The sequence below is a fragment of the Ammospiza nelsoni genome, chromosome 14 (genome assembly GCF_027579445.1).
Source record: "Ammospiza nelsoni isolate bAmmNel1 chromosome 14, bAmmNel1.pri, whole genome shotgun sequence".
In the NCBI taxonomy this organism is placed as follows: Eukaryota; Metazoa; Chordata; class Aves; order Passeriformes; family Passerellidae; genus Ammospiza; species Ammospiza nelsoni.
In genome coordinates, this window is record NC_080646.1 from 12,064,924 (window position 1) to 12,077,651 (window position 12,728).

Sequence of the window (12,728 nt, forward strand, 5' to 3'; positions counted from 1 at the left end):
CTGCCCAGCATTTCCCAGCAAGTGCAAACACCACAGAATAGCAGGTTTGGGGGGTACCTTACTGCCCACAGTGGTCCGGAGCTGCTTGTTGGGTGATTTCAGAACAGGTCTGGCAGATTTGATGTTTATAGTTGAACTGAAAGGTGAGATGGACACTGGACTGTCTTGAAAAAAATCTGCACACAGATGAAACTAAAAGTGTGGTGAAAGAACCAGAATTAAACACCGTGTAAATGCAGCATCATTTTAATCAAAATTACATTTACTATACCATAAAATGCAAACTCCTCAATACTCAGGCCAGGTATTGCAGGATTTTGAACTGGGTATCAAACAAACAACAACTGAAAAAAGAGTTGCAATGATTCTGAGTCTATTGTGCAGCACTCACACATTTCACACACAGAACTCAACATCTGTGAAAGCAGCCTTCAAGAGCTATTTCAATATAAGCAAATATGGACATAAATACAGAGCAGAGCTAAAAATAAGAGCACTTAAGGCTGTGTTTTCACAATATGCAATTTAAATTAAGAATATGTTTTCAGGTCGGACGAAGTTAGCTTAAGAATAATCCTGAAGTCTCAAGGCTACAGACTTCAAAGGGACAAGCAGGTGGGAAGTGGCAGGCACACATAAGACACCTGATGTTTTCCTTGCCCTGGCATTCTCCTAATCTCTTTTGAAGAATAAACAAAGGCAGTTGTTAATGATAAACCCCCTATCAAAGCTGCATGTAATGACTACAGGAGGAAAAAAAAAGCTTTTTAGTTATAGGGATTACAAAATGCTCTTGAAGTGAGATATTAAAAGAAAACTCCAACATAACTAGCAAAGTAAATGCACATATATGAAGGAAGTGGAACATTGTGTTTTTTCATCCTGTATATTATTTGATGGTAAAAATATACAGTTCTATAATATTAAATAAATTAATTAAAGTAAAATCAGGTATTCAGAAGATTAGTCATTACTGTTTGTCACAAACCTTGCTCTCTTTCAAGATTTCAATCAATACTTCATGTACTGTATCTCTGTTTTTTTCCAGAAATCCTTCACATTTATATTCTACCTGTGCAAACAGGTGAAATCATTAACTTTTCAGCAACACATAAGCAAACAGTTGGCAAAACAATAATTTTTACTCTCCCAGCTGTGGTAGCCAAGAGCTCTTTATTAATCTCAAACATGATGACTGAAACTCTGCTGTTCCTAATTCCATTATCTCAAGATTACACACATGCATCCTGAAAATTTAGAAGCAGGAGAAACTGCCAGAATCCAAATCCTTCTGCCTTCATTAGGAACTTCTTTCCTCCTTTCTTCATTATTCTATGATTTCAAATCAAGGCAGCAAAAAGGAATACTACATGTGAAACGTAAATAACTAAGACTAAAATGTCTATGAGCTACAACTATAACTGTTCCATTTATACATTCTATTATTTTTCTGCTTTTTATCTTGATGATTTATTTTTCTGCTCTTAAATTCATTATCTTAAGGACTTCTTACATTTAAATGTCATGTTACAGGCAGTACTACCAATAAACAAATAGCACTATTGGAGATCAATTTTATAGAAGTTCCAAATAGGTGTGGCTAATATATCTTATTTCCTACATTTGTTTTTTTCTGAATGAGCAACTGCTAGAAGCACAGGGAACAATATTGGGTTGTTTACACTGTACCTTATCAGCAAAGTGTTGAATGATGAAAGAAGTGTTTGACATCCTTGGCTTTTCAAAGAGTGCGTTTTTATTGATAAAATTATTGTACAGCTTTTGAAGCCAGTTTTCATCTTTTCCATGAGGCAACTGTAAGAATAAGAAGGGCAATCTCTTTAACAAACTGGGCTCTTGGAGCAGCAGAGCTGCTGATGGCAATAAACACTCTGCATACAGTGAATTACAAGGCCTGATAACCAGTTCTTGCCTCTTCAGACCCACCAGTAGCAAATAACTTTTGGAAAGAAATTTGTATTAATCCACTAGGTTTTGTATCAAAAGCAGTGATATGTGGACTAACTAAATTAAAAAAATATTGGTGGAAGAGCTCCCTGGGGACTGAGCAGTCCAAATTCCTGCTTGGGGCAGGACTAGCAGCAGCAGACTGCTGTTTGCCCTGCAGTGCAGGAGGGGAGGAAGGATGAGGATCCCACTGCACTCCTGCCCAGCCTGCTCCAGTCCTGCCCTGCCCCACAGGGAGGAGCTCCAGCTGCTGCCCCACTTCCAGCTGAATTCTGAGATCCAGCTTTAGCTTCTTAATACTATAAGAGACAACAGAATAAGTAATTTACAGTCAAGATTGCTAAATAGAGGGCAAACATTAATGCTCCTTTTCTGAAGAAAATCCTCTATTTCCCATTGAAAAGGGTAAAATATGGATTACAAGCCCCACTTGTAAAAATCTATATAGTTGTTGGTTTGTTTTTTTTTTAATGAGCAAATATTAAATTACCAAGCATTCTTCATCCAGAAGTTCTAAAATTCCCATTTTAGCTTCAATAAGGTCAATGACAGGCTGGTTGTCATAAAAGTCTATTAAAGTCCATGGGATATCTTCCTTCATATATTCTTCTTGTTCAAGTTTAAAGACATGCTGGATTTGCAAAAATTATGAAAACATAAAGAAAGTTACAATTAAGGGAAAATAAGTACAGTGTCTGCATGTGCATAATTGTTGTATACATAAGAGAGAAAAAGTTATATTTTGGAGTATATTGTATGTCTGTCTGTAAGAAAATAAACTTCTAAATTTTCATTTATATATGTGTACCTATGCTTACATATAAAAATAAAATATTTTTATTTATTAGTGGATAGTCACTATCCAGAAATATCCATCACTCAATCACAAATAGCATTTACTAATATCCACCCTGAAGCAAAATAAGATAAAGAACTGCAACAAAAAAAGAACATACCAGGTTAAATTGCTGCTGTAGTTTTTCATTAGCATAATTGATACAAAATTGTTCAAAACTGTTCACATCAAATGTTTCAAATCTGAAACACAATTCAAATAAGAAAAAAAAAATCCTTTGACATCAAAATCAAATGGCAGCATCCCTGAAACTCTTTGGAGATATCCTAATGTTTCTAGGACAATTAACTAATGGTAAGACTAATGAAGATGCTAAGAAATTTCAAAACTTCTCTAAAAGCTAATGTTAGCAGACATAATAAAGCTAAAAATCCAGAGTTAAATATAAAAGTATCATGTCAGAAGCTAAATTTAAACCTCATTCACAAAAAAAAAAATATGGTATTTATAGTAGCAGAGGATTTCTACCAATCTGGGTGCTAAAGAACTTATATGACCATGACCTTTTAGTAAAACAAGCCCTCCAAATTCATTACCAGCACAAAGAAGTGCCTTTTTATCTACTCCAAAGAAAAGGCACTCTGTTTCCAGAGACATTCTTACCCATAAATATCCAAAACACCAATGAAGGTGTGCTGTTTGCCAGGGAACTGCAGAGCTTGGTTAATTCTTTCCACGATGAAGTCAAATAAATGGGAGTAGATCTTCTTTGCCAGGGCATCCCTGGCATTGACAGCCTGGGCCCTTGTCATGGGCTTCACCACGGTCTCTGAGGTGGTGACAATCTTCCTGTGGCACAGCCACCGCGCTATTTTGTCACAGTTTAAATCCAGAAGCTCACAGAATATACTGAGGTGTTTGTCTTCCATCTTTAAAGAAGATCAATAAATATTATTAGGGTACATTTAATTCTTCAGCTGTCTTTAACTTTTTAATTCTTTAACTGTGAAATCCTTGCTCTGCTGCCACCAAGCTATGATTTTTAGTTTTACATAGGCAAAGGGCTGTATTTATTTCTTCATCTGGCAAAATAGCAAGATGAGCTAAAGCAAATAATACTAGATAGAACTCCTGATATAGAAGAAAAACACTTGGAGTGGATGAGATGTTTTGGATTAAGACCATGAAAGAAAGTTACTTTGGTCTATTTTTAGGTGTTATTGCCTTTTAGACTTGCATAGCTTGCTGGGAAACATTCTGAGCAGCTTTGACTATGCTCTGGTTCCTGCATCCTGCAGAGAGTTCCAAAATGGATTTTCCAGCAGCTGTGGATCAATTGGATATGGAGTACTCTTAGCCACACTTTGCCTTTTGTTAAGACTTTCTGAAGCTGGGCACAGAACAGCATCTGTGTGAACACTCACTGCTGTTCCACACAGATGGAGATGGAGAAATCAATCAAGCTTAGTGCACCAGATTTAATGCTGCTCTGAGCCCCAGAGAGGAGAGAAACTATTGCTAAAGCACTTCTGGCATAAAATAGAATAGAAAATGTTGGTATCTGAGTGAGCTACTTCCTTACACTGATGGATGATCTTTCATCTCCAACAGCTGCTATTTCCACATTGCCCAAGTGCAGGATTGCTGCCAGCATTTTAAAAACATCCATCTGAAAATCCCTCTTCAGACCTAAAAAAAACATTCCTTGATTATTTGAAATACACAGAAACAGCACAATTAATTAAAGCAGAACAATGCTGGGTGACCTGCTTTGTTGTGCAGCCAAGAATTGTACAGCATCTCTGCAGAGTAGGATGCAAATCCTTGGTTCTGCCAATTTTCTGCCTGTCTGATCTGATGATAGATTGGGCATAAGTTCCTGTACCTCCCCAAGCGCCAGCTCAAGTCTGATTTAGCTTTTACATAAGCTTTTACTGGGGCAAAGAAGCTTCCAATTCCACTTCTGCCACAGCATGTTAGTTTATGGCCAAGCAGACTCCAGTCCTCAATGCTTCTGACCAGTAACAATTAACACCAGTTGCTAATTGCTCCTACCCAGCACTTCAAAAGCAGACCAACCACAATGGACAAGCTGTGAAAAAACCTATTTTGGTAATTACTACTAACATTTTGGATATTTCAGAAACAATAAACCTTTGCTCATTTCACGAAAAAAAAAAAAAATCTACTGAAAATGCATCCCTAAGAATTTACCCAGTAAGGCAAATGTCTTCTGAGTCTCCACCATATTTGCTCTGTCATCAACCCCTTCTATTACAGTGCTGCCACCCATTCGTGTGTAGTTAAACTCTTCTGCGCTTCCTGTAGAAAAGAAGCAAATCTTGTAATTCTGCAAAAATTAGGGACTGGGGAGAGCACTTGTTAAAACTTCTGTAATACGAAAAAATTAAAGGTGCTGTCAGATGACAACGTTTCAATGATGAGCTGGAGGTCCTCTTTTTTCTGAGGGAAATCCATGTGCCCAGCTCAGTTAAGCTGACACAAATTCATCATTCCTAGAAATCTTAATATCCATCTAATAAACAAACTGGAACGGAGACTGTAAACGTACACCCAAATTCTGCTTCTACCTGCTTCTCTGTAGATAAATGAATCAAGTCCCTAAGCTGTCATCTGTCACTACAGGAATTTTGAGAATAAGATTTCCAAAGACACTCAGGTACTTGATTGTGCACTATTTGAGTTTCCAGGGATTTGCTACCAAGTCCAAAACCAGCAGGATTAACAGCTAAGTGACTTTAAAATGCAGGTCCTGTTTTAAGGCTGTGAGATTTATGCTGTAGTGCACTAAACATCCTAGCACTTGGAAACCAAGCCTTAAAATGCTGCACTGCAAAACTGAAGAGCAGGTTATTTTCTTGAGACCTACCCAATTTAAGATGTTCATATTCAGGTTGCATAGCAGATGCACACAACTGATAAAATATATGGTAGTTCCTTTCATTTTCTGACTGTAAAATAAAGCAAAGAGTAACACCACAGAAAAAAAGATTAAAAACAAAATGAAGAAACAAACTGAAAAACACCTGATATTCAACACTACTGTAAAGTGATAATAACAACTAAAGGCTAAATTCTGCTGCAACATAGGTTAGCAAAGAAATTGCTTATTATTATTCAAATGGCCCATCTTAGCAAGAGCTTTGAAAGTGATACATTCAAGTATACTTTATTTCCACTGCCAATATGCATAGTTCTTTCCCCAAGGATGTCAATAATTTCTTCAGCTTGAACAACCATCTACTAATGAGAACTGCCAAATGCTGTAACAAAAAGATGTGTAGGAGTGTCAGCTGAAACACTGCCCTGTGGGAACTCAAAAAATTCTCCATTTTCAAACCATCCTTCAGGACAGAAGATATACAGAAGTATTTTTCAGTGTACATAAAAGTTACAATACTACTAAAAAAGAAACCTTAGTAAAAAACATTTTTATAAAATTAAATACTTTCTTTAGTATATTATCATAAGCCATGACATTGAAGTGAGTACCATGAAATAAGCCTTGGCCTTATAAATTTTCAGCCATTTTTTCACTCAGACTCTCTCTGCCCTATATAGGCTGTTCCTTTCCAGACACCATTGGTCTCTGTTACTGTTGTAACCACAAGTTACAGATTTCTTAAATATTTCTTACATTTTTCAGGGAATTGTCTCTGAGAAGCATTCTTCACTTTACATAAGGAAGAACATGGAATAAAGTAATTAATCATATATAATATTAGCTTCTGTTAAAAAATAAATCAAATGCTGATTGGATACACTTCAGAACTTCACATAATATTTTCTATATAGAACTGGTATAGTGCATCAGGAGATTGATATATATTGATATATTTATATATATATAAATATTGCTGTATATTGATGTATTGATAAATATATAGTCAATTTATTGACATTGACTATTTTACCCACCTGAAATACAACTCTGGATTTCTCAAGCAGGTATGTTCTCATGTTAGCTCCAATGATTTGGTAACTCTGATCAAAACTGATCTCAGTGTATTTCCCAAATCGACTGCTGTTATCATTCCGTGTGGTTTTTGCATTGCCCACAGCCTACAAAAATTATAAACTTTTACAATTTGCTTTACTCACATCTCTCATAAGAATAACTTTGTCAAAACTTGAGTCAAGCACAAGTTTCTAAAATCAAAGGTGCTCAGGGATCAATCTCTGTTCAAGCACTGAACTGTGTCACTTATATTTTGAGGCCTGAAATTGAAGACAAGCCTCAAGTCAAATAGTAAAATGCTACATAAACTGAAAATTAGACAAAGTATACTTTTCCAGCATAAGGGTCCAAGTAATAAAACCAATCAACTTGTTCAATTTGTTACATCATCATCTAATTAGGCAAACTAGCACCTCCAAAGGGCCACTGGTAAATCAGACAGGACCAGGTGTTCCTGAGGCTGACCACCTCTTTCCATCAGTAACAATCAGAGGCTGAAATTCAAATTTAAGTACCCAATTTGGACAGATGAAGCATCCCTGAATATTTCAAACAAAATTTCCCAGAAGCTCTCAGAATTCTTCCCTTGATGAGTACAGACTTGACAGACATTCACCCAAACTTACCTCAGTTATTGGATTGGAAGCAAGTACTTTATCCTCCACATCAGCATTGCTGCTTGACTTACTCACAGTGGCAAAGTATCTCATGGTGTACCTTGCAGACACAGTCTTTCCAGCTCCTGATTCTCCACTGACTATAATGGACTGATTTTTGTTATTTCTGAAACCAAATATGTCAGACATGTCTAAAGGGCATGTACAAAAGTAGGAATTACACACATGAAGCAATGTTTGAAATCACAGCTGGGCCCAAGTCTCATACACCAGTTCCATCTTGTATCTATTCTTCTCTTTCTCCTCCTCAGCTGTAACCTCTAGGTTGATGTCATTGCTATTCACTAAGTTTTACCCCTCATCAAGAATGAAAATAGATTTGATTCTAGAAATTCCTCAGCTAGTTAAGGAATTCCTTCTCCTCTAATTAAGCTCTAATTAAGCTATATTCAAAGGTATTCCTAATAGCCAGTGGCACACACACAGTAAAATTAAATGACAATTAACACTGCCACTAGACTTCAAGAGTTATTTATGGACATTGAATAACATACTGAACCTTGCCATTTGCTTGTATGCTTCTTCTGCCACAGCAAATATGTGTGGATCCATGTCCCCCATGTTTTGCCCACTGTAAGCATGGATAATGGCATCTCCATATATTGGCAGCTGCTTATAGGGGTTTATTGCAACCAGAATTATCCCTGCAACCAAGCGTACAAAACAAAAATTATACACAGGTTACTTATATGAAATGCCTGGTTTTGGCAGTTGAAATAATACAAAGTAGCAATATTTTCTGGGTAGAATGTGCTGATGAATAAAGAAGTCTATACTCACACATAAAACCAGTTAACACGAGTTAAAATACACTTCAGGAAAGCATTACACACATCATGTTGCAAACTGAATCAAGATTAATACTTTCTAAAAAAGATTTTTTAAAAACTCTTCATTTCACATAGCTTACCACTATATGTGTAGATAAGTTTAGATTCCACAAAACGAATTTTAAGGTTGTGTAGAACAGCAGGTTCGTGCAGGTAACTGAGTGCAGTGAGATCATTTTCACCAACAAGTATGTCAGGATTTCGTAGTGGTGGCAAAGCAGCTGGATCAACAGGGTAACTCAGCTCCTGCCAACAAAAAATACTTGAAATGTCATAAAATGCATTATGTTTGCATAAATACAAATCTTCTACCTTTACATGAAGTTATAGAGTGGATGCAGCCCTGTCGGATCTTCTATTTCATTGTTCCATATATCCCACTGAGCGAGGGAGAACTGGAGGTGTTTGTTGCTTATGAAAAAGAAAGCCTCATTCTCTTTATTTATAATATTTTGTATTGAAATCTGTAAAAATTTGACACGTTTAGCTCTCTAAAAACAGGCATATTTCAAGTACAGATGAGAGTAACAGATCAGCTGCAAATGAATGAAAGTAAAGACCTGGTCAGAACTCAAGTCAGCTCTGTAACTGCCATTACTTGCAACACCTCAGTTTTCTTTACAGAAAGTTTAAAACTCAGTTCTGTTTCTTTCAACAAATCCTTTAATATTTATCATTATGGAACAGGAATGCAGAAATACAGAAATGCTTTCAAAGTATTAAATCTGTAAAGAACTTGGATACTATCATTAACAATCTTACACAAACCAGCTAAAAGCACAAAAAGCTGGCTCTGTGAGAGTGAACTATGCCTGTCCTGCACTTTCTGATGTTCACTTCAGTTTAGGACGAGTTTCAGGGCTTGTCTCCAATGCAGTCTCTGAGGTATGCTCTCCATGCTCATGTATACAGGCAGTGGAATTGCACTCCTCAGATTCTGGGCAGCAGGTGTGTGCTGTACCAATTTCAATATGATGAAAAAGGGAAATGTGTATGTGTTATTTAGATTCCAGGATGGTGAGTGCTATGTTTCTGCATAAACATATCTCAGCAAATCCCACAATAAGTTAGACTTTTCTCCTTACAGTTCCATCTTCTAATTGCACATGGAGAAAAATGTCTCCAGCTTTGTAGTTTTTTGTTATTTCTGCAGACTGCCAAACTTCTTCATTATCAGGGATCCAAACCCTATTGTACTGTAATAGAAAAACAAGACAATAGTTAGCTTAGCTATTACCACAATGCCAGGCTAGCATCAAAAAATACCTTTCAATCATCAAGTGCAACCCCATTCCAGGACTTCTGGATCCCCAAAATATCCTGCTCTGTACAGCAGGATATATTTTTTGTGAATTTGTTATTTTTCATGAAAGAATACAAAAAGAAAGCAGACTCATTAATTTCAGACATGCATATTCTGCTCCTGTTCAGAGCAGAGTCTGCAGAACACAGCATGCAGGAACGTGAGCGAGGGTCAGACTGTTGCCAGGCTCTTCAAATCCTCTATAAATAAACAAAGAATAAAACACACTTAAAGGGGAGACCCTGTTTCTAGGAGGGTTCAAATAAGCAAGTACCAGAGAAAGCATCTCATTACCAGAATTCAGACAATCAGGTATGGACAATCACTTCCCTGAATTCAAGTACAGGACACTGAACTCAGAATGCATTCTGCCAGAGGCACATTGTCATACCTAAGAAAGACTGCACAGTTCACTTTCTTTTAATAGGACTGAAGTGCAACCTCCAAACATCTTTCCCTGCTCTAGGACAAACTTCAAAGACTACTGGCTGGTTTCTTTCTTTACAAGCAATCAACTGGCATACTTTAGCTCCATCTCAGCAAGGTATCTGTAATCCACTGAAGCATAGATATTTGAAAAAAATATTTGAATGTAAGTTATGCTGTTTGAACCATTTAGTTCTCCTGTGCTGAAGTTAAATGCAGAAGCAAAAACAACTTCTTTAAATGCTCTGCCTGAGAAGCTATAGGAAACAACATTCCTTAAAAGATATAACTCAGCTGGAAACCTCAGGAGTCGGGAATTACTTTAGTGATGTGAAGTGCGTCCTTCTCATCCTGACAGGGTTTGACAAAATGACACTGTTGTCCCTACTAACACAAGAAACTATAATATATATCCTTCCAGCATCCTTCTGTTTTGATAGCCAGAACCCTTCCCTGAATTCCCTCACCCTAGCTATATTCATGGTCAGTTGAAACAAGCTGTTTAAATAAACCTGTGAGAACTGCTGCAGCTGCTTACCTGAAAAATTAACATTAAGTCAGCATTTCATGGAGTGTGAGCAGACCCACAGATCCCTTGGGGACTTGTATTCCCTTTCCTTTTGATGCTGCAACTGTTGGTTTTGCCACAAACTACTTTTTTCTCCTCCAGTTTGGAAGGAGCCTTGGAAGCTCCAGCAGATCTCCAGAACATGAGTGTCTCTGCCCCAAGAACCCCCCTGAACCATGGTGGGTGCCTGCAGAGGTCCCTGCAAGCTGCACTGCACAGCTGTAGCTGCTTTAATTCTAACCATCAAGGATCACCACCGAACAATTTAGGGCAGGAGGGACTTGCACAAGAATGTCCTGTGAGTTACCCTGTGCTGCTCAGCTGAGGTTTCAGTATCTCTAAGGACAGACATTGACCTTTCTAGTGAGCCACACACCACCCTGGTGCTCATCAGGGGATGAACAACCATGGAAACCTCAGCTGCTTCCATGGCACCTCCTTGCTGATGCTTTCAGCGTGATGGCATTTTTCACACAATATCCAAATTCACAAAGACATTTTCTAAACAACCCCGAACAACTGTAATGACAATGTTTTCATCTATCTGACCAAGGGGACAAAGGCCTAGCTCCTCAAGTATCTATTTAATAGCCACATGAAAGACATGGCTAAATCAGCTTTACATTTGAGTTTTCTATGTTTATCCAACTATAAATTGTTAATTGTATCATTCTTACACTATGCTGATCTTCTCCTGGCTTACAGATAATGATTGTTAAATTGAATTCTTTGTTTGCTGTTATTCTTTGGGAGTTAGAATATCACCACCAAACAGCCTCAGGGGCACACAGTGTTTCCCCATGCAAGAAAATGAACTGCACTACGTCAAGGACGAGAAAGGGAGGGAGGAGAATGCGATAAAAGCACTGATTCTTCAGGAAAGGCCCCTGGAGTCGCAGGAGCCTCCATTGGCAAATGCACCCAGCCTAAAGAGCTGGCTGTCTCCAAACCCTGCCTCGCAGGTAAACAGACGGGAGTTTGCTCATTTCCGTGTCAGGTTACACCCGCACTCCTTCCCCCCTTCACCTGTCCAGCATTCCTGGGAAAAAGAACCGCGCTCCTTCTCCCAGCGGCTCCGAGCGCGGCAGCGGCAGCGGGACCCACCAGCCCTGCAGCTCCATGGCAGCAGCAGATTAGGGACAAGCTCACTAAATCACCAACATACCTCTGCTGGTTTGTTATTTAAAGCTAAGCAAACAAACGATACGTCACAACACTCCGGTGACTACAGGAGAAGAGGGAAAAGTTGTGCAAAAGTTTCAGCGGGCGCAATAAGGAGGAAGAATCTTTGCTTTAGGGCCAAGCTCTGCCGCACACATTCAATATTTGCCCAACAGAAAGAGCGGCGCTCCGAGCCTGAGCGCCCAGCGAAGGGCAGTTAAACCTTCACGCCGCCTAATCGCTGGCTGGAACAGCGAGACCGGCAGCCAGAGGCCGAGATTTTCACTAAAGGAGTGTTTCTCTCAAAAAGAAATGTCTCCCCTGTGCTGCGGTGTTCCGCACGGGCGGCTCCGCGCTGTGCCCACCGCCCGCGGGCACCAAGCGCTCCGGCTCGGCCCCTTGCCCTCGGCCCTTCCTCAAGCCCCGCTCCGGCAGAGCCCCCACGGCTCCTTGCCCTGAGCCCATCCCCAGCCTCAGCTCCTTTCCCTGGGCCCCTTCCCAGCCCCAGCCCCGCTCCCGCGGAGTCCGCACGGTCCCTTGCGGGCCCCTTGCCCTGGGCCCTTCCCAGCCCCAGCCCCGCTCCGCCAGAGCCCGCACGGCCCCCTGCCCTGGGCCCTTCCCAGCCCGGCTCCGGCGGAGCCCTCACAGCCCCGTGCCCTGGGCCGTTCCCCAGCCCCGCTCACCTGCGTGTAGAGCTCGGCCAGCGCCATCGGGGCACAGCCGCGGCTGTCCGGTCCCGCAGGTGCCGCGGCCCGGCCCCCGCCCCGGGGCGTGGGGAGCGGCCCTGCCCCGCTCGGCGCTCCCCGCCCGGCCCCGGCCCTGCCCGCCGAGCCCGGCAGCCCGCACGGGCTGCAGGATCCCGGCTCTGTCCGTTCTCCCGCTCACCGTCCTGGCACGCCCCGGACACACCTTTAGGGACCCGAGGGATGGACACAGCGGCTGCCAGAGGGGCCCCGGGGAGCAGTCCTGACCCAGCGGAGAAAACCAACACAAACATTAATCACTGTCTACAAAGCGCTG

At 40.3% G+C, this 12,728-nt stretch overlaps 1 protein-coding gene across 1 annotated transcript in view; it reads right to left on the minus strand.

Annotated features, from left to right (window-relative positions):
- MYO5C (myosin VC) overlaps positions 1-12,418 on the minus strand; it is a 33,795-nt gene extending 21,377 nt beyond the window's left edge. The window contains exons 1-15 of the mRNA XM_059482443.1: positions 12,392-12,418; positions 9,336-9,446; positions 8,331-8,496; positions 7,920-8,064; positions 7,370-7,526; positions 6,704-6,847; positions 5,655-5,736; positions 4,979-5,086; positions 4,347-4,453; positions 3,428-3,693; positions 2,925-3,006; positions 2,459-2,599; positions 1,690-1,815; positions 989-1,072; positions 58-192 (exon numbers count right to left, since the gene is read on the minus strand). Coding sequence (XP_059338426.1) covers positions 58-192; positions 989-1,072; positions 1,690-1,815; positions 2,459-2,599; positions 2,925-3,006; positions 3,428-3,693; positions 4,347-4,453; positions 4,979-5,086; positions 5,655-5,736; positions 6,704-6,847; positions 7,370-7,526; positions 7,920-8,064; positions 8,331-8,496; positions 9,336-9,446; positions 12,392-12,418 — 1,881 coding nt within the window. The remainder of the gene's footprint in view (positions 1-57; positions 193-988; positions 1,073-1,689; positions 1,816-2,458; positions 2,600-2,924; positions 3,007-3,427; positions 3,694-4,346; positions 4,454-4,978; positions 5,087-5,654; positions 5,737-6,703; positions 6,848-7,369; positions 7,527-7,919; positions 8,065-8,330; positions 8,497-9,335; positions 9,447-12,391) is intronic.
- Positions 12,419-12,728: the final 310 nt, after the last annotated feature.